The sequence below is a fragment of the Podarcis vaucheri genome, assembly GCF_965113315.1.
Source record: "Podarcis vaucheri genome assembly, chromosome: 7".
In the NCBI taxonomy this organism is placed as follows: Eukaryota; Metazoa; Chordata; class Lepidosauria; order Squamata; family Lacertidae; genus Podarcis; species Podarcis vaucheri.
The window spans coordinates 53,246,069-53,271,609 of record NC_138765.1 but is presented as its reverse complement, the minus strand read 5'-3'; the positions used below and the strand labels follow the sequence as shown (position 1 = coordinate 53,271,609).

General features: G+C 45.7%; 1 protein-coding gene across 1 annotated transcript; it reads right to left on the bottom strand.

Annotated features, from left to right (window-relative positions):
- Positions 1-1,210: 1,210 nt before the first annotated feature.
- On the bottom strand, positions 1,211-6,848 carry IL17C (interleukin 17C). Its single transcript, XM_082229440.1, has 3 exons — positions 6,642-6,848; positions 4,089-4,399; positions 1,211-3,319 (listed from the first exon to the last, which is right to left on the bottom strand). The coding sequence occupies exons 1-3, from the start codon at positions 6,642-6,644 to the stop codon at positions 3,070-3,072; spliced, it is 564 nt and encodes a 187-aa protein (XP_082085566.1). The 5' UTR covers positions 6,645-6,848; the 3' UTR covers positions 1,211-3,069.
- Positions 6,849-25,541: the final 18,693 nt, after the last annotated feature.

Genomic DNA, 25,541 nt, shown 5'->3' with positions numbered 1-25,541 from the left:
TCTTCAAGCGCTGCCTTGGGGCTGTGTGGAGACACCTGACTGACCACTGCTGGGTGGTGGAGGAGGAAGAACCTTTTGTTTTATTTCTGAACTTTCCTTATGTTTCTGATTCCCTATGACCCTATGAAAATTGTGCTTTTCACTACAGCAGGCCCCTTGGTTCACACATACATCCTGGTCGTATGAAGCCATTTGCTCAGCATGGCTTGTGTTCTGGATTGTGTTGCTCAGGGGGCAGGGGACCTTTTTCACTCCAAGGTCCTTCTGGGTGACTTTCTGGGGGGTCACACACCAATGGCAAAAGTGGGCAGGACAACACATGCCAAGCAAGGCCAGTGACGGGTGTAGTGACCTGCAGATCTCCCAGGAGAGACCTGCACTGTAAACAAAACAGCCAAGAGACCCAAATGCTTTCATAGAGAAATAACATTTTATTTTAATGCAATTTATTAAACAATTTCACACTGGAGGAAGCCTCTGCATCCCAGTCTGGGTGATGCCTCCTCCTATCAGGGGTTGTTTGTTTGTTTAGTGTCACAATAAATACATTTGCATAAATAACTTAATAATTTAGACATATAATTAGATATTTAGAGATAAAAACATATCAATTAAAAGCACCACAAGACATCAAATAAATAAGAGCACCTATCCATTAGATATTGAGACCAAAAATAAATTAATTGATTGGAACTCCCTGAAGCAATTCAATAAATAAGAGTTCCAATCCATGGCTGGAAAAGCAAAAACGAATCAAAACCACACAGTATGCATCACTTGTTGTTCCACACACCCACAGCCAGACCGTGCAATGTTGAAACCTGGTGTGGGAGGTGACATCCAGCAATTGTCAGAGAGAAAAGTCACGGGCTGCTGGCACAAGGTTAGAAATGTATAGGCAGTGCCTCCCATCATCTCTGAGAGCAGCACTTTGGGGAAGGGAGCGCAGGGGTTGCTACCCCTGGGAGAGTAATGGTGAAATTTATTGATTTTTAATATTTAAGCACACACAGGTCTTACTGGAAAAGCCAAATAACTTTGGTAGCAACAGCTAAAGCATCTCACCCTGATGATCTGTTGCAGGTTTCCTGAACTAGTAAGGAATGCAGAGCTACTGAGAGTTTCCTCTCAAGCAAACTCCTCACCCAGCGCCTTCCAGCTAAGGAACGCAGCAAGGTTCCTCAAAGACTTGAGTCCTGGGCATGCCACACAGTTGCACAGCAATGTCAAGCACCACTTCTCTTTTTAGTATGATGCTCGGCACTCTGGAATTAGACAGCTGTAAGACAGGGTTGAGCTGGGTCTTCCACCTACAAGGCCCATTTCTGCCACAAGAAGACATTGCGACCATTTCTGTTATGATGAGATTGGCAGCTCAGCATGCTGCACACCAGCACCTAGCTGAAGCTGACAATCGCACCAGGCCACAGGGTTGGCTGTGCTGATCAGCTGCAACAGACAGCCAAGCCATGGGATCCCTGCTGCAGTTTGGCATATTTGGTCAGGCTGTTTGCTGGCACACTTTTGCCAAGATTGTCCCTGCTGTGCTGGGGGTTGGTGCTGTCCTGAAAAATGTCTCAACTAATGGGGGGGAAAAAGATATCACAGTTGAGGTTTTATCAAGGAGGACAGAAAGGCTCAGTGAAATCCTGACAGCCTGTGCTGGGTTTTTGAAGCATTTGCCTTAATCTTTGAGGTGGCTGAGGGGGAGTTTCCTTTCTTTCATTCCACAAATTACCTCAGGAATGGTCTGCACTCTGCAGCCACCCCAGCTGCCAACGTGTCAGTCAAAGCTCAGGAGAAGACCTCATGAGGTAGCTCCTCCCATGGGGCTTTCGCAGATCAGAAAGTGTGGGCAGTTGGTGGGTGCTGAGGAGCGCTGAGGAAACGTTTTACCAGTAAGTAAGAAAGTAAAAATGTAGTGGCCTCAGCCACCTCAGATGGATAAGGTAAGCTCAAAGCCCCACGCCCAGAAAAAGTTCTAAAATGCCCTGAGAACGAAGCAGGAAAATGTAAGCTTCTATTCAAAAGGGAAAAAAGATTTTCTAGGGAGTGGGGGACACATTTCAAGACAGCACCAGCAGCAAGAGATCACAGATATGGACTCAGTAAATTCTCGGCAAAGCCTTGGAGAGCTACTAGGGAACAAAATCAATAAATAACCAGAACAAGCACTTGATAACTTCAAACATAAATAATATAAATACAAACACGAATAAATAAATAGGTCAAAAACAATCATATGGGGAGGAGCTACCAGGATCAGTCCCTTCCATCAATGCACATTTTGCTGGTCCATTTGGGTGAATAGGGCGCTGCCTGCCTACTTACTTGCAATCAATCAGAAAGTGGCTCTGCCTGTCATTGGCACCACCTTCTGTCGATTTCCCTGCCTGCTGCCTCACCAGCGTCAACTGGCACCAGCCACCAGCGCATTCTGCCTGACAGGTAGAGAGTAAGGAGGACTTCAAAAGATACTGTTGCCTTAAGCACCTCTACCACTGAGCTACAGCCTTTCCCCTTATTCTTAGGATGCAAAAGGGTAGGCAATGTTAGTTTGCTACAGCAAAAGCAATGCAAGAGTCTTGTGGCATTAGAAGTGCCCATGGAAGCTACTGCCATTTTTAAAAGAAAAATCTTTAAGGTGCCAAAGGTTTTTTGTTTGTTTGTTTTTTGCTCTTAGGACTGCAGTTTCTCCATTGCTCCCTCCTGGTGAAAAAGTGCTGACATGTCCCAAGACTGTCATCTGATGGGTGGGACCAGGGGCTCTAGGCTATGAGGGGGAGTAGGGATAAGGGAACCTGATTAAAATCCCTTCCTGACCTCCAGGGATGACTCAGAGCTGTTGGGCAGCAATTTTGTTATCATCATTACACTGATACCCCGCCCTTCCTCCCAAAGGGGCAGGACCACAATAATCCTTAGAGTTGAAATGAACAAGTGCTTTAAAACAAACACAATGACTGGGACATGTGATGCTGCTGCATTCAGAAAAACAGATTTAGATTTGGACCATGCTGCATATGAAACTGCTCCATAGGAGCATTGGTTGCGCAGACTGTCACCCGCTCAGCTGCTGTATCGGGGGAGGACGCAGGCACAGGCCACGGGCACATCGATGTACTTCACCTCAAAGGTAAAGCCAGCGGCCTCGTCGTTGTGTTGGCACGGCTTGCGTCGCAGCACCATCATGTTCTGGAACACCGGCACAGAGTTGAGCGAGGTCACCTCTTGTCCTGTCTTGACATCAATGCATCCTTTGCAGAGACACTCTGCAATGGACAGTTTGCGTGGATAGCGGTCCTCATCTTCATCAATACTAGTTAAAAAAGAATGGAGAAAGAAGAGTGAGCGAGGCGAACTCAAAACCACAACAATAGCCTTAATAGCTGTCTAACTGTCATGACTTCTATCTTCCCACCCTCAAGGAATTATGGAAATTATAGTTTGTTGCAAATTCTTTTCCTTGCACGACAAGCCGCTTTTGCTAAGACTTCTCCTTCCTCTAAGACTTCTCCTACATCTCTGGCTCGCTTGTATAAACTTGATCCACCTTCTGTTTCAACTTTTAAACACCTGCTGAATATATTTCTATTCTGTCAGGCTTAATCTGGCAATCAGAATATATATCTCCCTAACAGTTGGCTGATTTCAGATTTTATCATTATAACATTTCATATTTTTATTGTAAAATCTTACATATAATTGTTGTAAACTGCACTGATTTTTTTTAAAAACACACAAATATAAAGATCTTTATAAAATTAAAATGATAGGATGCACCTTATTAGGGGTGTTTGGGAACAGACCCTAGCAAGAGTCAAAGAGTTGCCATGTGGGCTGGGGGACTACCGTTTGGTTGTGGTGTTTAGTACACTCACATTTGTCAGTGGCAGACTTTGGGCTCTCAAATTTCAGCAGCGCCCTGTGTGACACTAAAATCTGGCGCACCCCCCCCTGCACCTTGCGCTCCTTTCTACAGCAGTGTGGTGCCCAGTGCAGCCGCACTGGACATGCTACCCTAAAACTGCCTCAGCACCTGTCCACTTGAGATGCTCACCCTTGCTTTTTATGTCTTGTGCCCTTACCGGTATGTCCATGGTGAGATGGAGCGCTCGTGGATTTCTCTGTTCAGAGTGCCCTGGACCTTCAGATCGGGGCAGGTGGTCTCATGGTGCCTCCGCTGCCTCCGTGGACTGGCCTCTTCACCCTCCACGTAGGGCACCAGCTGCACGGGAGCTTGGCGTTCCCACCGTGTGGCCCTGCTCCGGAACAGCGTGGGCACATACCCTTCCTGCACATCCTCTGCGGCAAAGCAGTTCTGGTGGTGTCGGTGGTGGCCACCCAGTCGCTTGGCCTCTGCCCAGGCAAGGAGAATCAGTGCAAGCAAAAGGGACCGCTGGAAGGGGAAGAAAGAGATGCATATAACTATACAAGAGGGATTGAAGATGGTGGTTGGAGAGAAAACATTGTTCATCCATGCTAGGATTAATTAGGAGACACCCTTAGTTCAACTAGTTTTGAACTTCTTTCTTACAGTACACTTAAAATAGAAGGGAGAGAGCTATAGCTCCATGGTAGGGCATCTGCCTTGTACACAGAAAGCATCAATCCCCAGCATCCCAGGTAGGGCTGGGAGAGACTCCCTGTCTGAAGCCCTGGGGAGCTGCTGCCAGTCAGTGTAGACAATACCAAGCTAGATGAGCAAGGGTCTCACTCGGTACAAGGCTACTCCCTATATTCCTATGTCCCAGCCCAGAGAGAGAACTGAAGTTTTCAGATATTCTTCCTCTTGAGTATTTTTCTGTTTCCCCCCTTGTGTAGAATTTTTAGATTGTAAGCTAGTTGGGGCAAGGACCCATTTCTTTATATTCCGCAGAGCACCATGGGCACAGGTGATGCTATATGTATGTATATGTTTAAAATCATGTCTTTAGCCAAATGTGACACTTCTTTATCTTCTTGGTGTGATGTTCTGTTGGGCCTGTGAGATACTTTCTTTCTGTGTTCAGAAAAAAATAGTAACCGAAAGCTGCAATTCTAAGCACACTTTCCTGGAGTGAGCACCTTAAGGCTTAACTTCCTCTGAGTAAACACACATAGATCATGGAACTGTAGAGCTGGAAGGGATCCCGAGGGTCATCTAGTCCAACCCCCTGCAATGCAGAAATCTCAACTAGGTCACACATGGCAGGTGGCCATCCAACCTCTGCTCAAAAACTTCCAAGCAAGGAGAGCCCACCACCTCTCCTGAGAGTCTGTTTCACTGTCAAACAGCTCTTACTGTCAGAAAGTTATTCTTGATGTCTCCTTTCTTGTCACTTGAATCTATTTGTTTGGGTCCTAGCCTTCAGAGCAGGAGAAAGCAAGCTTGCTCCCTCCTCTGTGTGACAGCCCTTTATTTGAAGATGGCTATCTCCTCTCAGTCTCCTCTTTAGCTGGCTAAACATACCCAATTTCCTCAACCATTCCTCATAATGTTTGGTTTCCTTATCATCTTGGTCACCCTCCTGGGCACGCATTCCAGCTTGTCAATATTTTTCTTAAACTGGAAGTAGTACTCCAGGTCTGAATAAGGCAGAATAGAGCAGGACTATTATTTCCCTTGATCAGGACACTATACTTTTGCTAATGCAGCTTACAATAGCATTAGCTCTTTCTTTTTGCTGCTGCATCACACTGTTGACTCATGTTAAGCCTGTGGTCTACTAAGACCTCTAGATCCTTTTCGTCCAGGTGTCCCCCATTTTATATTTGTGCAGCTGGTTCTTCCTACATTTGTCCCTACTGAAATTCATTTTGTTTGTTTTGGCCCAGTTCTCCAATCTGTTAAGGTTATCTTGACTCCTGATTCTGTCTTCTGCGGTATTGGCTACCACACATAGAATTCACTGCACTTCATTTTATCATCCTACAACCCCATACACACTTCACTGGGAGTAAGTCCCATTGAACTCAGCAGGTCTTACTTCAAAGTAGACATGTACAGGATTTCCCCCTTCAGTCTCTCCTCAAGATCTTCCACCTGTCTTTCTCTTTCTCTCCCCCCTTCCTATTTTTTCAGATGTCTCTTCCACTGTCCCACACTAAGGGAGAATGAGTATGTTCTATTATAACATTACTTATCCACATTTTTAGGTCCAAGGTTATTTACTTTGTGGCCATTTACCAACACACTAGACTTTATCATATTGAAATAAGCCACAAATGAATCAATACAGCATATGCTTAAATGTTACAGTCCTTTGATTTTAAGACAACACTTTCTTGTGAGTAAATCTCAGTTTGAACGGAACATACACATTCTATCGAGATACAGGAACATGCCGCGAGGGTGCTTAGAATCACAGCTTTAAAACAGATATCGTTCATGTACTTGACTGAGTACAAAAGAATAATGTTCTTCAGATAGCAGTTTGACCGCCAGCCCTGTCCACACACAAGTCATAAAAGCACTTTAGCAAATCACAACAGATAAGAAAGAAAAATAGGTCCAGACTAACGCTGAATCCAACCCATCCCGTTTCCTTTCTGAAAGGCTGCTTCTTCTCCCTTGCCCTCCTCCAGCAGAGTGGGAACTGTAAGAGAGTCCCTGAGCATTTCCCTCGGGCACCTGGAGGTGGCAGAGGTGGCATCCTTACCATCTCGGCTGATTCGAAAGAGGCAGTGAGCAGGTGCTGGTGATGCTTAAGGTGGATTGTCCACGAGCTCCTCTTTCTCTGCCTCTTGGGCTTAGCTTCCCTTGGAGGGTGATTGTCAGTTGCAAGGGACAGGTAAACTGACTCCAGCTTGACACCTGTCTCCCATTTATATGCTGGGGAACAGGGATGTTACTTACACACCTGGAAACTCCAAGGCTCTCCCTCCTCCCTCCTCCCTTTAGGGAAATAGTTGAGTCTACTCACTTCCTCCTCCCTTACCTAGCAGGGTTTCTTTATTCTGCAATCCTCTGGCATTCGTGAAATAGTTCTGTTATACTATGATTACTTATTTAACGACAGTGGGCGGGGAGCTGAGTAGTCAGGCTAACCTAGTCTTTTTTTTCTTCTTCTAGCCCCTGCTAATGGTCTATTACTAATAATAGATTTTACTGTAAATATCTAAACAGTTGTTTGATAGGATTTGTAAGGAGGGGGGCATCCTTGGATGACGTGGGACAGGGAAAGGGCATGTACGCAATCAATGATCTTCTGTACACAACAAACATTGTTGACTGATCTTTCTAGTCTTCATCCTTTGTAGATGGGGAAGCGCATGCTCCATTAATTGAGAAGGCATCCTGTATCAAAAATATGAAATTTGATACTCTGTTTGTTCCATTCTTTAATGAAATAGAAATGCAGGCACCCAAGTGCTACATTTTATTTTGAATTATGCAGCAGGTATAATATTCTCTCTTTGCCGGGTGGGGGGGGGGAACTCAGCATATTTTGGGGAATGCACCAGCTGGTGGGTTCCACAGAACTCTCTGTCATATGGAACGGAAACACAGAAGATTGTACAGAGACTGAGAGCAGGAGGGGGCCATACAGATCAGTGGAGGAGAGAGGTCAGTGGAAGTTTGGCTGCTTTTTCATTCCATTCATTGAAGGGTTCTGTGAAACTCTAAAGCTGGCATACTCTGCAGCCAGCATAACTTGGCCCAATAAAGAAATATATACCTGACTGGAAGAGGGGGTGACTTTGTACACACCATACACTTAAAGCACATCACCTCACTGCCCAAAGTATCCTGGGAACTGTAGGTTATGAAGGGTGCTGGGAATTGTAGCTCTGTGAGGGGTAGATATTTTTCAGTTCTTTGCTTGAATCCTTCCCGGAAAATGGTGACAGCTTTGAGGCATCCTACCGTTGTCCAAATCCCATAACATCCTGTAGTGATATTGGGAAATCTTAGCAGGTTAGAACTTTGGCTCATGCAGAAGAGCATTATGGGAGAGCCAAACTCTATAGAATCCTGGGAATGTGCATCTAGTTCTTTAATTTCAGACTTTCTGTCTTTAAGAGTGTGAACTGGTCATCTCCTTCCTACAGGAAAAAGAGTTTCTAGCTGATTTGTGGTTCTTGACACCTGCCTGCCTGGGACACAGATTCAGATTGAGAGGGCTTTCTGGCTAATTTACAACTCAAAGAATCTGGTTTGTTCTGGGGATGCTTTAATCTTCAAGGCCTTTTGATAAACAGGATTCAGCTGTTGAGTCTCCTAACAAGCCTGAGTTATTGTCCCTCTATGTAACCATTGGCAAATTGCTAATTAATCTAAGGAACTGATTGGCTTTTAAGTTTTGAATCCACCTGGGTTCAAAGGGGAAAAAACCTTAGGAAACTAACTTGCAATTCGCAGCCCACCTGGCCTGGCACACCACCTCAGCCGAGAACTTCTTTGAAACTATTATGCTTGTGCTTCTGTTCTTGTTGAGAGTATAGTTAGCGATATTAAATCATGTTTTTATTTTCTGTTTGGGATCTGTAACTTTTGTTTTGAATACCCTTTCTTTTTAATAAATTTGGAAAAAGGATTTTTTGTGCGTTTCTGCCGGGGAAGCTGAACCAGTGCCTAATCTACTTAGTCACCTACCAGAGCCTGTTGGATTTCTGTCTGTGTCACGGTAAAGTGACATAGAGTGGGGTTGTCTGGTAAAGACTGAAGAGTAATCTCCCTCCTTGGGTTACTCTTTGGGGACTGTTCTGGAAATATGGGGGTGGTGGCAGCAAACTACTGTTTGGTTTTGTGTTTTGAAAAAAGCTTTTGCATGCTTTTCTCTCTTCCTGCCGGATTTGGAGGACGGGTTGGAGAGGTGGAGAGCGCGTGTGAATTCTACACATCCTCTTGCTTTAACACTTTAACACTAATCACTGTTCTGTTAGTCACTGTTATGCTTAGTTCTTTAATATCACTGTTATGATAGTCACTGAAATATTTACCCTACTTTTTGGGGCCCTTTCGGATTGGTGTTTTATTACGTGTGTATTCTGCAAAATATTCTTGCCACAAACAATAATTGATGTCCAGAGAGGCTCTAGAACAGCAAAAGTGGGACAAAAAATAAACCAGAACATTTGCGGTATTAAAGTTGTAGGAATTCAGCAGGAAGTTATGGGACAAGCACTGATTGGAAGCAAAGCAGTATATCTGACCCCAACTCCTGAAGGCAAAGACAGTATTGAAAGAGGGATTGCATATAACCACCCTGATCCCAACACGAGCACAATCATGACTGCACAATATTTATCCCTGCAGAAGGAAAGGCAACACATCACTTTTCCTTTTAAAAAACCAGGTGGAATATTCTAAGGGAGAATATAGGAGGATTGAAATAATGTCTCTGCCTTCATCACACATTTACTCCTTTTTTCATTTTTTTTAAAAATATTTATTTATTGCCCACCTTTTTTCTCAAAGGACCTCAAGGTGGCGTTCACAGTTTTCCTCCTCCTTTTTTTATACCCACAACCACCCTGTGAGGTAGGCTAAGCTGAGAGACAGTGACTGATTGAGTAGGGATTTGAACAGTGTTAGAAAATGAGATATGAAAGCTAGCAGCTAAATGGCACCTTAAACCTAGGCTATGGGCGCAACAATAGAATGTCTAAGCATGCTTTTTTATAACGAGAATACAAAGCTGAAAAAGAATGAACTGCAGCTAAATTATTACGTTCATTTTTCACAGAATCTAGTCCTTCCCCTGCCCACCCCCCTAATATTCTTAAGAGGGTCTCTTCTCCAGTCTTCAGATTAGCTGGAAACGGGGAGGCAGAAAAAGATCCTCTTTTCCTTCAACTCTGCAGTTTTAATCTGAAATCTTAGGCACAGTACTGCGCTCAGAGCTCAGAAACTGCTCGCACTAATGAAATTCTCTGTCACATAATGCGCCTGGAACAATGGGAGTTTTGAACACTGGATTTGAACCCTAGCCTCCCAAGTTCTCATCCAACACTCTTACCACTACATCACACTTGTGATAAAAATGCAAAGAATTAATAAATACATTGATCACCCATGGAAAATATTTTCTTCCACTTTCTCATAGATTTTATCCTGATGGTCAGTTCTTTATGCTTCTTTGTAACTCTGAAATGCAAATATGAAAGTGAAAAAAGTTGGATTCGCAAACCAGGGAATTGTGTGAGACTTTCCATCCTCTGGGTGAAAAGGGTTTGTTTTGTTACAGTTTGTATTTTTCCAACAAACCCATTTTCAGTTTCTATATGAGTGTCTTTTTTTTTTTTTTTTTTGCAAAACAGGTTTGTTCATTCATTGATGTTTGATATGTCCATATTTGCTCAGTTAGCTCATTCATTTATTCACATTTTATTCCATTGTTGGCTTGTGTTGTGGGAAAACAAACACATCTGCAAGGACACATGAAAGCCACTGTGGTGATGGGCACTGTCTTTCAGCCTAATCAATGTCGTGGGGCTGCATTGTGAGGTCAGACTTGGGAAGGCAGAACCACATCCACCATTCTGATCTCCTCAGAGGAAAGGCAGGACATAAATGAAATAAATAAGCAAAAGAAATATAGAATGGCCAGGCTAGATTGGAGCAAAGTCCTGCCTAGTACAGGGTCCTATTCCCAACGCTGGCAAGCAGGGCAGGAAGACAACAGCCCTCCCTATTGTTTGCATTCCAGTAGCTGGCATTCAGAGGCAGACTGCTTCTGAGTGTGGATGTTCCATACCCATTGACAGACTTGTTCTCCATTTTTTTTATCCTGGTAGAAAGGATAACCGGGATCCACTTTCCAGTAGCAGGTGAAACCTGACCCACACACAATCACACACTTTAAATACACAAATAATAATACAGAAATAGAAACACATGTATTTATTTTTTAGTAATTTCGCTTGAAGCTCACTTTCCTTTTCTCCAAAGGTTGTAAATATCTGTTTCTTTTTGACATCCATTGTGGTTTGATGTGGTTTAAAACACCTGAGTAAAACACATTAACTCTGAAACGTTACCATATCCAATAACAAGGCAGCCATGAATAAATTCAGTGTTATATAGGTTGGACATGGGACATGGCTAATTCCTTATTCAGAAGGGTGCATTCTATCTAGCTTCATAGGCATTATAAACATCAATAATGTTTCAACAGTAATACATTATAAGTCATCTGGCATTGTAGATTCTCTTTGCTTATGTGGTTCAGTACGCTTCTTTCTCTTGTCTGGGATCTGAAAGCATGACCAGTCGGATCCAAATGTATGATCGTAAAAAAACTAGACAGGTTAAGAGCTAAATCCATCAGGAGTATATTTCCCTCACCTCACCCCCGGTCTGTAAAAGCTCCTATTCTGCTTGCATTTAGTCACTTTAATGCTATTTTCCCCAAATCTGATCTTTCTATCCCAAAAGTTAGTGGTGACCAGATGGGGTTCAGAATGGGTGGGAAAGGAAAACTGAAATAGTATTCCATTCTAAACTGAGGCACTAGTACGTTCTCAGTTTCTCAGTGCTTATCTTGTTTATCAAGGCAGCCACTCTGCAATGTGGGCTGCCAACGTTTCAATTGTACAGATGGAAAAGAGAGGGATATTGGGATTTGTTATCTGCCCTTCAGTCAAGAGTCCCAAGGTGGCAAAAAAATGACATTAAAAATTGCAGTCAACTATGGAAATGTGAGACAAAATTAACCAACCAACATTGTAAAATTGGTAACGGTCACAAATAAAGCAGGTAGCAGAAACAAATATAAAAATGAAAGTGTATGTATAGCTGCAGATTTAGAAATGACGGCTATAACTTAATGGAAAGGCAGAGCTTCTCACCATAAGGCGAGAAAGCCGTGACCAAGAACCCACCTTCACTATACATTTAAAGTGGCGCTACAATTCCCAAAGTGGTTTAACTGTCAATCCCTCTTCCCAATGAACTCTGGGAATTGTAGTTCTGTGAGAGGCAGCCTAACAACACTCAGCACCCCTAACACACTATACTTCCCAGGATTCTTTGGGGGAAGCAAGCAATGCCTGCTTGAAGTGGCATCGTAGCGATTTAACTGTATGGTGTGGAGGCGGCCTTGGCAAGCTATGCCTGTTGCTCACTGCGGATGTGGGCAAGGCGCTTAGGCGGAGTCCTTTGGCAGAGACAGTGTGGTGTAGAGGTTTGAGCACCAAACTTTGGGGAAAGTGACATCACAGGAAGCCACCTTATATCAAGCCCAACCATTGCTCTATACCAGCGGTTCTCAACCTGTGGGTCCCCAGATGTTGTTGGACTACAACTCCCATCACCCCTAGCTAGCAAGGCCAAGCTCAGGGATGATGGGAGTTGTAGTCCAACAACATCTGGGGACCCACAGGTTGAGAACCACTGCTCTATACGCTTCACTGCTGTCTCTCCAGGGTTTCAGGCGGGGGCCATTTCCAGGATGCCACCTGGGATTGACCCTGGGACCTTCCTCATGCAAAACAGGCACTGAGCCACGGCCCTTCCTTGCTTCCTTCCTTCCTGCAACACACCCACCCCACTTCCTCCGCAGCCGCTTGCTTGAAGCGGCTCCCGCATTGCGGTTCGCAGGTGAGCCCGCTCGCCGGCCGTCACTCCGTTTCCTGGATCAGGTTGTGGTGTGGCGTCAGAGAAGAGCCTGCAGAGACAGGCCAGGCCGCTGCGCAAGGGGTTAATGCTGCGCTCGGGCGGTGACGAAAGTAGGTGAGAGTTCGGCTGGAGCCGCAGCAGGTGGTTGAACTCTCTTGGGTCACGGGATCCTCGCAAACCGGCTGCGCAAGGCTAGGCGCACTCTCTCCGGCTGCGTCGTTCCTCGGCCTCGGTGTGTCATTCGCCTCTCCAGTGGGCGCGTCACATGCTCCCGCCAGGCCGGCTCAGGGGAAAGCCCCTCCACGTGGCCCGGCCCCGCTCCATTCCGTCGCAGTTCAGCCCCGAGTCATGAGGAAGAAGAAGGCGTCGAGGGCTCGTGATTGCAAATGATGGCGCGCATCCGAAGAGATTCGGAGCCTCCCAGTTCTAAATATGCTTAACCTTGTGACCTCTTTCCTGGAGGAGATGCTCGCGCTCTCGGCGCCCGCTCTCCTGCGTCTACAAGATGGAGAATGACAACGCAGGCCTAGCTTGCAGGGCTGTTGTGAGCAATACCATATGTGTGAAGTGCTTGGAAGGCTCTCAGCTAAGAACGCGGGGAGAGCCGTGCTGGGCCTGGATCAGGCCAAAGAGGGCCACCCAGATGCCCCATGGGGAAGCCCACAAGCAGGAGCTGAGCGCAACATCAGCTCTCCCCCATTTGTGATTCCCAGCAACATGCCTCCCAACAGTGGAGGTAACAAGTCTAGAAGAATACTGTAATAATAATAGTAGTAATAATAATAATAATTTTGTATATTTATCTATCTGTGCAATCAGGAGGGTCAAAACAAACTACAACTGTGTCACTATAATTTGCTTTTAAATTCTGCTCTTCTTGTTTGATTCTATAAACTGCTCAAAGTGATAGACAATAATTTAAAAAACCCCAGTATAAAGCAAGGGCTAATAAGGAAACAGCAACTACAGTGGTGCCTCGCAAGACGAAATTAATTCGTTCCGCAAGTTTTTTCTTCTTGCGAGTTTTTCGTCTTGCGAAGCACAGTTTCCCATAGGAATGCATTGAAAATCAATCAATGCGTTCCTATGGAGACCGTCCGGGGACAGAGGGGAAGCACACGCCTTCCCCTCTGTCCCCGGACCTGTTTAAAGCAAGGGGCGGGGAGAAGATTGCTTTTCCCTGTTGCTGCCCCTTGGTTCAAAAGGGATCCGGGGAGAGAGGGGAAGGCGCGCGCGCGCCTTCCCCTCTGTCCCCGGAGATTGCGGGGCTGGCAATGGGGAGAAACGATCTTCTCCCCGCTGCCCCTTGCTTCAAAAGAGGTCCGGGGACAGCGGGGAAGACGCGCTGCGCTTCCCCGCTATCCCCGGAGCTTGCAGGGCAAGCTTCGTTTTGCGAAGCAAGCCCATAGGGAAATGCGTCTTGCGAAGCGGCTAAGAAAACGAAAAACTCCTTCGTCTAGCGAGTTTTTCGTCTTCCGAGGTGTTCGTCTTGCGGGGTACCACTGTACTGTACTATCATAGAGAAAAGTACAGTGGTACCTTGGGTTACAGACGCTTCAGGTTACAGACTCTGCTAACCCAGAAATGGTACCTCGGGTTAAGAACTTTGCTTCAGGATGAGATCAGAAATCGTGCTCCAGCGGTGCGGCAGCGATGGGAGGCCCCCATTAGCTAAAGTGGTGCTTCAGGTTAAGAACAGTTTCAGGTTAAGAACGGACCTCTGGAACGAATTAAGTACGTAACCCGAGGTACCACTGTCCAGTGTAATCCCATCCCTGTTTCTCAGAAGTAAGTCCTAGTCAGTCCATCTCAGTGGCTGCTCCCAGACTTTGGAACTCCCTTCTTAGAGAAACAAGACTGGCTACTTTCCCTTCCACCTGCAGATGAAGACTGTTTTATTCCTGCAGGGTATAGTGGTACCTCAGGTTACATACGCTTCAGGTTACAGACTCCGCTAACCCAGAAATAGTGCTTCAGGTTAAGAACTTTGCTTCAGGATGAGAACAGAAATCGTGCTCCAGCGGCGCGGCAGCGACGGGAGGCCCCCATTAGCTAAAGTGGTGCTTCAGGTTAAGAACAGTTTCAGGTTAAGAACGGACCTCCAGAACAAATTAAGTACTTAACCCGAGGTACCACTGTATTGGGAACTGGCTGCTTTTAAGGAAAGGCTTTTAAGAGTGCTGTGCTGTTTTTATCTGTATTTTAATGGGTTTGTTTTTATATCCATTTAACTTTGCTATATTTTAAATCCCTTTTAAGCATCAGCTTTTATATATGTTGTTAGCTTTCTGTGTTTTATTCATGTTTGCTTTAATTTTTGTGAGCCGCCTTGAGTCCTGGTTCTGGGAGAAAGGCAGGATATAAATAATAAAATAATAGTAACAATTCTGTGAGTCTTCTGGGTAAGTGAGGTTAGGACTGTAGCCTTTGCCATGGAGGACGGAGGGAACTTCAAAGGTTACCTTCTCCAACCTCTTGCCAGTGCAGGGAATCCATGACACCAACCTCCCTGATGGGTGGTCTGCCTTAGGCTCTGCTCAACAACTTCTGAGAAAGAAGAGGGCCACCACTTTGGTGGTGAATAAGGGCGAGTTACCCAACCGTTCATAAGAACATTATTTAATAACCACTCAGGCTTCCGCTCTCTCTCCTTTGATGACTTGCAGACTATGTGAGAATAAATTAGCACCTGGTCATGTGGTTTATTCATTCATTGAGAATGTTATCTTGATCACCAAGTACTAATTGCGTATTAATTAGGAAGCAGAGCCATTTGAGCAAGAGATTGGGATGGGCTTTTGTAACGTATCTAATAGAATGTTTTGTAATGTATTTGTCAGAATGTATTTAATAGAATGCTTATTTTGTTTATGTCTCTGAGGCAATCACTGGCTTGAAAATCAGCGAGTTCCACTTGAAAAAAAACTTCACTTGCGCCTTCTGGTGCCACTTCAAATGGATTCTGAAACGTTATCATTTCCTTTCTGTGCTTCTGGCAATCAGTGATCCTGTTCTGAAACCCCACCTGCAGTAGGTTCCATCTTTCAACATGGAATTGTGAATTTCCGTCCTCAGATTTTAGTTTGTTACTGCATGAAATGTTTGAACAGCTATGTTTACTAACGTGCTTCATAAAATAAAATAAAAAAATCGTTTTGCTTCCATAGCTTTCAACTCAGAATACATGTCAGACACAGTAGGCTTTCCTTTTCTCTGCAACCTTATATTAAAGGCATTCAGATGCTCTGTGATATCAGGAAAGGCAAATCAAAAATCCATTTGGGGTCAGAAATTAGTACTTCTCGACCTTGTATTCTGCCCATGAGTAAGACATCAACTTCATAAAAAGACTAAAATACCACCTGAGGAATACTAAACCACCTGACTTCTGCATGGAGCAACGGATCTCCGTATTCTGCTTTTATCTCTGAGAGATTTTTTTTTGAAACTGACAGTAATCAAGGTCATGATGCCATAAGTGATTAACGCTGGATACAACCAACATACATCACACTGGGAGAATCTTACTGCGGAAAGCTTGCTAGTGGATGATGCAGTGAAATTGCACGAGATGTGTGCCATTTAATTTCATTCTCTCTTGACTGATTCTTGCAGCTGCACCAGTTTTACTTTCCACCAAATTTCTTGCACCATCAGTAGCAATGCCTCTCAAGTTATACCAACTGAGACAAGATTTTCTACTGATTCACACACATTCAATAATAGATTTGTTGCAGTGCTCTCAACTCTTCTGTAATTCTGAAGTTGCAAGATATCCTGCTGCTAATAATAGTAGTTGAGCAGTGTCTATAATGTTACAGTGGTACCTCAGGTTACATACGCTTCATGTTACAGACTCTGCTAACAGAAATCATGCTCCGGCAGCGTGGCGGCAGCAGGAGACCCATTAGCTAAAGTGGTGCTTCAGGTTAAGAACAGTTTCAGGTTAATAACGGATCTCCGGAACGAATTAAGTACTTAACCCAAGGTACCACTGTATTGTTCTCAGCTAATGCCAAAGAAAACTATTCAAAAGTTTTTGCCTTGTCCTTGATTTAGCAATAGTTAATAGTCCATTTGTGTGCGATTTTTTGTTTATTTTAAACAGTGCCGCCATTTGCAGACATCTTACAAAATGTTTAACAGAGTAACAGTCGCAGGGGTTCAATATAATCCTTGAATACGTAAAATATAAAAAGTGTAACTTCAGGGGCCAAGAGAATCATAGAATTAAAGAGTTGGAAGTGATACCACGGGTCATCTACCATGGGTAGGCAAACTAAGGCCCAGATCCGACCCAATCGCCTTCTAAATCTGGCCCGCAGACGGTCTGGGAATCAGCGTGTTTTTACATTAGTAGAATGTGTCCTTTTATTTAGAATGTATCTCTGGGTTATTTGTGGGGCCTGCCTGGTGTTTTTACATGAGTAGAATGTGTGCTTTTATTTAAAACGCATCTCTGGGTTATTTGTGGGGCATAGGAATTCGTTCATTCCCCGCCCCCCAAAAAAAATATAGTCCGGCCCCCTCAAGGTCTGAGGGACAGTGGACCAGCTCCCTGCTGAAAACGTTGTTTTGTTTAGTCGTTTAGTCGTGTCCGACTCTTTGTGACCCCATGGACCAGAGCACGCCAGGCACTTCTGTCCTCCACTGCCTCCCGCAGTTTGATCAAACTCATGCTGGTAGCTTCAAGAACACCATCCAACCATCTCATTCTCTGTCGTCCCCTTCTCCTTGTGCCCTCCATCTTTCCCAACATCAGGGTCTTTTCCAGGGAGTCTTCTCTTCTCATGAGGTGGCCAAAGTATTGGAGCCTCAGCTTCACGATCTGTCCTTCCAGTGAGCGCTCAGGGCTGATTTCCTTCAGAATGGAGAGGTTTGATCTTCTTGCAGTCCATGGGACTCTCAAGAGTCTCCTCCAGCACCATAATTCAAAAGCATCAATTCTTCGGCGATCAGCCTTCTTTATGGTCCAGCTCTCACTTCCATACATCACTACTGGGAAAACCATGGCTTTTACTATACGGACCTTTGTTGGCAAGGTGATGTCTCTGCTTTTTAAGATGTTGTCTAGGTTTGCCATCGCCTTTCTCCCAAGGAGCAGGCGTCTTTTAATTTCGTGACTGCTGTCACCATCTGCACTGATCATGAAGCCCAAGAAAGTAAAATCTCTCACTGCCTCCATTTCTTCCCCTTCTATTTGCCAGGAGGTGATGGGCCCAGAGGCCATGATCTTCGTTTTTTTGATGTTGAGCTTCAGACCATATTTTGCGCTCTCCTCTTTCACCCTCATTAAAAGGTTCTTTAATTCCTCTTCACTTTCTGCCATCAAGGTTGTGTCATCTGCATATCTGAGGTTGTTGATATTTCTTCCGGCAATCTTAATTCCGGCTTGGGATTCATCCAGCCCAGCCTTTCGCATGATGAATTCTGCATATAAGTTAAATAAGCAGGGAGACAATATACAGCCTTGCCGTACTCCTTTCCCAATTTGGAACCAATCAGTTGTTCCATATCCAGTTCTAACTGTAGCTTCTTGTCCCACATAGAGATTTCTCAGGAGACAGATGAGGTGATCAGGCACTCCCATTTCTTTAAGAACTTGCCGTAGTTTGCTGTGGTCAACACAGTCAAAGGCTTTTGCATAGTCAATGAAGCAGAAGTAGATGTCTTTCTGGAACTCTCTAGCTTTCTCCATAATCCAGCGCATGTTTGCAATTTGGTCTCTGGTTCCTCTGCCTCTTCTAAATCCAGCTTGCACTTCTGGGAGTTCATGGATCACTTCATGGATCACTGCCTTGCCGTGGCGAAGGGGCTTGAAGAACTCAGAGAAGCTATGAACTATGCCGAGCAGGGCACCCAAGATGGACAGGTCATAGTGGAGAGTTTTGACCAAACGTGATCCACCTGGAGTAGGAACCGGCAAGCCACTCCAGTATCCCTGCCAAGAAAACTCCATGGACAAAGACAACAGGCTGAAAACGTTAGCTGACCCCAACCCCTTGCAATGCAGGAATCACAACTAGATTCTTGGGTTCAGACTACATGTGAGGCAGAAACTGTATTTTAGTGCTCAGATTTACTCTTTCTACCCTGTGCAGGTAGCCTGATGTTGCTCCTGGATGGCTGCTTATGTACTGTCTCTCAAGTTTGAAGCTGATATGTCAAGCCTTGCAGCTGGGAACAGTGGTGTGATGGGAGGCAGGGATTAGCTCTTCCCTTTCCTGATGTGTTCCCAATGAACCCCTCCCCCCATATGCTATCAGCAAAAAAGCACAGGCTAGGAAGAATTAAAAATTGGATAAAAAAAATCTGAGGATCACCTGGCAGAGCAGAGTTGCAGTCCTATGTAAATGGACCTTTACTGGGCTCTATGTGTTTATTCAGAAATGAAGTTTAAATCTACAGGTGGTTAAAAGGTAAAGGGTCCAGTCGTGGCTGACTCTGGGGTTGCAGCGCTCATCTCACTTTATTGGCTGAGGGAGCCGGCGTACAGCTTCCGGGTCATGTGGCCAGCATGACTAAGCCGCTTCTGGCGCAACAAGAGCAGCGCACAGAAATGCTGTTTACCTTCCCGCTGGAGCGGTACCTATTTATCTACTTGCGCTTTGACATGCTTTCGAACTGCTAGGTTGCCAGGAGCAGGGACCGAGCAATGGATTTGAACTGCCAACCTTCTGATCGGCAAGTCCTAGGCTCTGTGGTTTAACCCACAGCGCCACCCGCTGTGGTGCTTAGGTCTCATTAAAAAAAATATTGGGGGTTTCCCTCCATGCGAGAGCAAAAAGGGGTGCATAGGCAGAGCGTGAGTGTGTTGGAAAGAGCAGCTTCCCACTTAGGAAAAGAGGATATTCCATTGCTATAAAGTTGGCTCCAGAAACATATGCAAGGGTATACATATGCAACACTGCCAGCCAGCTCAGTCATGGGATGAGGAGCAAAGGGGCAGCTGGGCAGGCTGGTGGCGGGGACGGCAGGGACAGGACATGAATAGAGGAAGGTGTGGAAAGCGGAATCCCACAAGCTTCCCTGCTCCATAGTACGTTTTCCTATGTACGTGGAAAAGCCAGAGAAATTAATGCATTCTAACCAATACTCTAAAGCCTATAGAGCTCTGAGTATGCACTGGAGCCTGGCGCATCATCAGCTAATTAATCAATCTATTTGTTAATTGGCAATAACCAGCTAGCGATTGGAGTGGTTATGAAGCATCAAAAAAATTATTTGGAGCTTGCATACAATAGCAAGGAGTCAGGGATGCATGAAACACAGGTATTATACCACTTTTTTCAAAAAGGGGGAAAAGGAAAGGGTTGTAACTGGATCTTAAATAAGAGATTGCCCAACAACCTGATTCGGTGCAGTAAATTGCACAGTCTAGCAAGCTCTGAGGGCTTGCACGGAAGCATCCTTCCACCCCACCGCTGCCCCGCCTCTTGACAATTCTTATGCAAGAAAAGGCTCGCCTGGTATGTGGCTGCCTTTTGTTAACAGGCAGAGCACGCCAACGAGTGAACAAAGGCACCTGGGGGAAAACCAAGGCCGGATAGGAGGAAAAGACAGCTCCCTGGGCCATCATCACATGCGCCGTCATGTTGACTCGTGATTTTAAAGGCCGGTGGCCGGGTGGCTTAGCTAAAGCAGTTTGTACTGACTCCATATTGACTTTCTCAGAGTGCTTGGCCAGGGTCAGACCCCAAGGGAGGCCAAGGGAAGTAAGAGACTTCTGAAAAGTGCACTGAGTTTCAAAATCTCAGATAAAAGAAGTGACTTCTTCACTTCATACAGTGTATAGTTAAACTATGGAGGCAGTGGCCAGCTTGGAAGACTTTAGAAAAGGCAAATTCATGGCTATGCTCTGCCTCCACTGTTTGTCAGAGAGAGGAGAGTTCTCACGTTCTGCTTGTTGTCTTCCAATAGGCCTCTGGTTGGCCACTGTGAGAACAGAATGCTGGACTAGATGGCCTGTTGACCCGATTCACTAGGGATCTTCTTAGGGTCTGATTCTGTGTTCCTCGTTGGGATGAGCCCTATAGTAGAGACTTGTTATGCTGATGAACCCTGGTTTGATTTGTAGCATCTCCACATGAGAAGATCTTGAGCAGTGGAGCTTGAGTGGAGCTTGAGAGATAGACAACAGCTTCACAGGTTCAAATAAAAGCATATTGTGTCTTAAACAGCCGTGCAACAGGCAGACACTCAAAGGTGAAGCTTTATCTACCATAGCATCTCTTCCTTGAGAAAGCTGCAGTTCTTTCATTCCCATGCTGGCTAGGGCTGATGAGAGAAGATACAAGCAGGTGTGAGGAACCTTTGAGCCCCCAGATGTTGCTGATCGACAACTCCCATCTTGCCTGGCCATTGGCCATACTGGCTGGGGCTGATGGGAGTTATTGTTCAGAGGCTTTTGGAGGAGAGGACCAAAGGTTCTCTTAACACCTGGTGTAACCCAACAACATCTGGCTAGATGCTCTAGCTCTGCCCTGCTGGAACTACCTCAACTTAAATGTATGCACATTATTCTCCTGCATTATCCCCCACACCGTCCTGCTCACCCACTGTCTCCCCTGTGTTGCATTTGAAATTGCAAGACCCTCAGGACAGAGACCTGCATAAAATGCTATTATGTACAAAGTGTGTGCTACTTAAGTAATAATCCAATTGCTGTGGCCGCCCAAAAGTTATTAGCCCAGAGTTGGAAAGAGGCTAAAAAGTCCCTACCAGAGAAGAATGGCAGACGAAACTGATGGACTATGCAGAGATGGCAAAGTCGATTGGAAAACTCAGAAACCAAGAGGATAAAAACTTTATAAAAGAATGGGGAAAATTTATAAGTTACCTAGGAAACCACTGTAAGCAGAAGGAAACAAGAGCAGGATTTTGACTCACTTTTGGTATAAAAAATACTATGGACAATATGGTTTTCTATAAAAATTAGAATATGTGTGAATATGCAGTTGCAGATTCTTAAAATGAGACCCCATGGAGGGAATGGGGGGGGGAGTCCTGAGATTTGGAGAATTTATACAGGTATGTTTTTACTAATTTGTGTTTATTTGTATGTTGTATTTGTAAAACCAGTAAACATGATTTATAAAATAATAATAATCCAATTGCTGTGGAGGAAAAGTGTCACTTTGATTTAGGGTTGGGGGCAGGGAAGAAGTTCCTGATTACCCCAGGACCTGTTCATCACCTAGAACCTCAGTATTAATGACTTAACACATGCAAAAGTTCTACTTCTTTTTTCAGTATGGTGAACAGGTGAAGAGGACACTGTCCTTGCGTCCCTGTCGTCTGTTGGGGCTGGTGGCCTTTGTGAGTGGTACAGCAGAAGGCAGGGAACCCAAACCGCAGGTGGAGCCAATGACAGGTAAAGCCGACCAACTCTGGATTTGTGCTTCTTGAAAATAAAATTGCTGTTATATAAATTGAGGTTTGGACCACATTCAGAATAACAGTGCATCGTTCTGGTCACCTCGCCTCAAAAAGAATATTGTAGAGTTGGAAAAGGTTCAGGAAAGAGCAATTAAAATGATCGAGGGCGTGGAGGAAAACATTTGGGACTTCTTAGTCTAGAGAAAAGGGGTGTCTAGAGAAGAGGTGACACAAAAGAAGTGTATAAAATTATGCACGGCACAGAGAAAGTGGATGGAGAAAGGTTTTTCTCCCTCAGAATGCTAGAACTAAAAGTGAACGTTGGAAGATTCAAGGCAGATAAATAAAAGTCCTCCTTCACTCAGGGTGAAGTTAAACTACAGAATTTGCTCCCACAGGAGGCAGTGATGGCCACCAATTTGGCTGCCTTTAAAAGAGGAAATGACCAGGGGCGCCGACTTATAAAAAATATTGGGGGGGCCCATACCGGGGTCCTGCCGCTGGTTCACTCGGGTAGCCGGGAGAACGCAGTTCGAGGTGGCGGTGTTGGGGAGAGACCCTCGCTCAGGGCGCCACGAGACTTGGCGGCCGGCGGCCTATCTGGGGGGTTTTGGAGCGTATTTCGGCGGAGCGATTGGGGAGGAGGGGGCTTGTTGCCGGATTCTTCAGCTGAGCCGGAGATCCACTGCTTGGGGTCCCTGGGCCGAGTTGTGAGCACGGCCTGCTGAAGGGAGATCCAGCCGATTGCGCGATGGGGACGGCCGGGGCTCTCCGGCTAGGGCGCGGGGCTGGCTGGCTGGCTGGCTGGCGAGGGAGCAGGTGGGGAGGAGGCGGGGGTCCTCACTCTCTTAGGAAACGCACCCGCGCGCCCGATTGCCACGAAGTCCGAAGGGTGTGTGTGTGGAATTAAAAAGCAAAAACGAGATACGGGCAGGGCAGGCAAAGAGTTTTCTGCAAGAGGATGGAGGGCAGGTTGAAGAGAAAATCACTCAGGATGAGACAGTCAAATCAGCCATGATAAAATGGGCTCAGGATATTGGGTATAACATCATGTTTGAGGACTGGGAAAGGTTATGGACCACCGGAATGAAATTCACGGCATGTAATGCCTTGAAGGAAAATATTATGAAAATGATTTATAGGTGGTACATGACCCCAGTCAAGCTTGCAAAAATATATCACCTGTCTGATAATAAATGTTGGAAATGTAAGGAGGCTGAAGGGACATTCTTTCACCTCTGGTGGACTTGTCCAAAAGTGAAGGCCTTCTGGGAAATGATCTATAATGAGTTAAAAAAGGTATTTAAGTATACCTTTCCCAAGAAACCAGAGGCCTTCCTCTTGGGCATTGTTGGCCAGAAAGTGTTAAAGAAGGATAGAACTTTCTTTATGTATGCAACTACAGCAGCAAGAATACTTATCGCAAAATATTGGAAGACACAAGATTTGCCCACACTGGAAGAGTGGCAGACGCAATTGATGGACTACATGGAACTGGCTGAAATGACTGGCAGAATCCGAGATTTGGGAGAAGAAACAACGGAAGAGGACTGGAAAAAATTTAAGGACTATTTACAAAAACAATATAAGTTGTATGAATGTTAAAAATTTACACGATTCGGAAACTATAGCTTCAGCAATTAGATTTGGGAAACAGGAAATTATATTTTAAGTAAGAAAAGGTCAAAATCTAAGGTAATACTATGTTTAATTTAAGATATAAGTAACTGATGAAAAGTATGTTAAATTTAGAGGTATAGTATTTGAAAAGTACAAAATAAGGTACGAAACAAGGTAATAATTTGCTGATATCTTTATTATAAAGAATGCAGGGTAAGGGAGATGCGAGGAAGTCCAGTTAGTTATATAAAAAATGTGTTGAATGGTTGGTTTTCTTTTCTTCTTTTTCTTTTTTTCTTTTTCTTGTTCTTTTACTTTTTTCTTCAGTGTATGTTTCTAACTTTGTATTTGAAAACTTAATAAAATATTTATTAAAAAAAAGAAGAGAAAATCCTTTCGCTTTTCTGGGGCGCAGGGAAGTCTCAGAGCCGGAGGTTGGGGAAGGGACCCCCTTTGCTCTGCCCTCTTCTCCCGTCTTAGATTCGCATGGGGGTCCCCGCCCGAGCTTGCCTGGCCACCGGGCGCCCGCTGCGCTGCCAATGACAAGCGGGCGACGTTGCGGGCGGGGAAGGCGTCGCTTTCTTTCCCGATCCTTCATCCTCCCAGTCTTCCAGCCCTTTTTTGGGTTGGAAGCTCGTCTCGTTCGCCCTTCTCCTTTCTTCACCCTGCGCGCAATTTTCCTCCCTCGTCTCCCTCCCCATTTCTCCTTCCTTCCTGACTGACTGATGGGCTTGGGCTCGGGCTCAGGCTCGGGCTCGGGCTTCGGGTAGGGCTCGGGCTCGGGCTCGGGCTCGGGCAGCCACAGCGTCGGCGGTGTTGGCGATCGGCGGCGCGGGGGGATGGCCCTCCCGGGGGAGCCGGCGCTGCTCAATGGGGTTGCCAAGGAGACAGGCCGGCCGCCCCCCGCCCCCCGCCCGGCGCCCCCCGCCGCGCCGGTGCCCGTTATCGAGCTGGTGCGCGCCGGGCGCCCTATAAAAGCCGCGGACGCGCCCACCGCCGCCCGAGATTATTGGGGGGGCTGAGCCCCCCCAAACGAATTTTTGAGGGGGCTCGGGCCCCCTCAGGCCCCATGGAGTCGGCGCCTATGGAAATGACAAATTCATGTAGGGCACGGCTATCAATGTCTGTGCATAACCCTTGATGGCTATGCTCAGCCTCCACAGCCAGAAATGCTTCTGAGTGCCGGTTGCTGGAAGCTCCAGGAGGGAAGAGTGCTCTTGTGCTGGGTCCTGCTTGAGCACGGGTAGGCAAACTAAGGCCCGTGGTCCGGATCTGGCCCAATCGCCTTCTAAATCTGGCCCGCAGACGGTCTTGGAATCAGCGTGTTTTCACATGAGTAGAATGTGTCCTTTTATTTAGAATGTATCTCTGGGTTATTTGTGGGGCCTGCCTGGTGTTTTTACATGAGTTTTAAATTTTATTTAAAATGCACCTCTAGGTTATTTGTGGGGCATAGGAATTTGTTCATCCCCCCCCAAAAAATATAGTCCTGCCCCCCACAAGGTCTGAGGGACAGTGGACTGGCCCCCTGTTGAAAAAGTTTGCTGACCCCTGTGCTTGAGGATTCCCACAGATATCAGCTTGGCCACTGCTGGACTAGATGGGCTACTGGCCTGATTCAGCCATTGGCTTTTCCTGTGTCCCCTGCTGAGAGCCATAAGGCCACAGTGAAACTAAGGAGGACAGGCAGGGCGACCCCCTGGACTGGCTGTTAAGTAGGAAGACAGGCAGGTAGGGGAAGACTGAGGTTGGTGGTGGTTGCCTTAATTGACCAGCCTCTGCTAGAAGAAGAGGCTTCATTCCAGTGGCTTTATTTGTCTTTACCCCTGCATGCCCAGCTCTCCTCTTCTGTAGAGCTTCAGAGCTTCTCTCTCTCTCTCTCTCTCTCTCTCCCTCCCTCTCCCTCTCCCTCTCCCTCTCCCTCTCCCTCTCTCCCTCCCCTCTCCCCCCCCATCTCAAACAGAAACTTAAGGAATTGCATGATTGTTGAAGCTGATGA

Bases quoted from the DNA above. Each gene is read 5' to 3' on its own strand.
- IL17C (XM_082229440.1), bottom strand. The intron at 3,320-4,088 runs GTAAGGGCACAA...TTTTTTAACTAG, and splicing joins ATCTCACCATGGACATACCG to TATTGATGAAGATGAGGACC.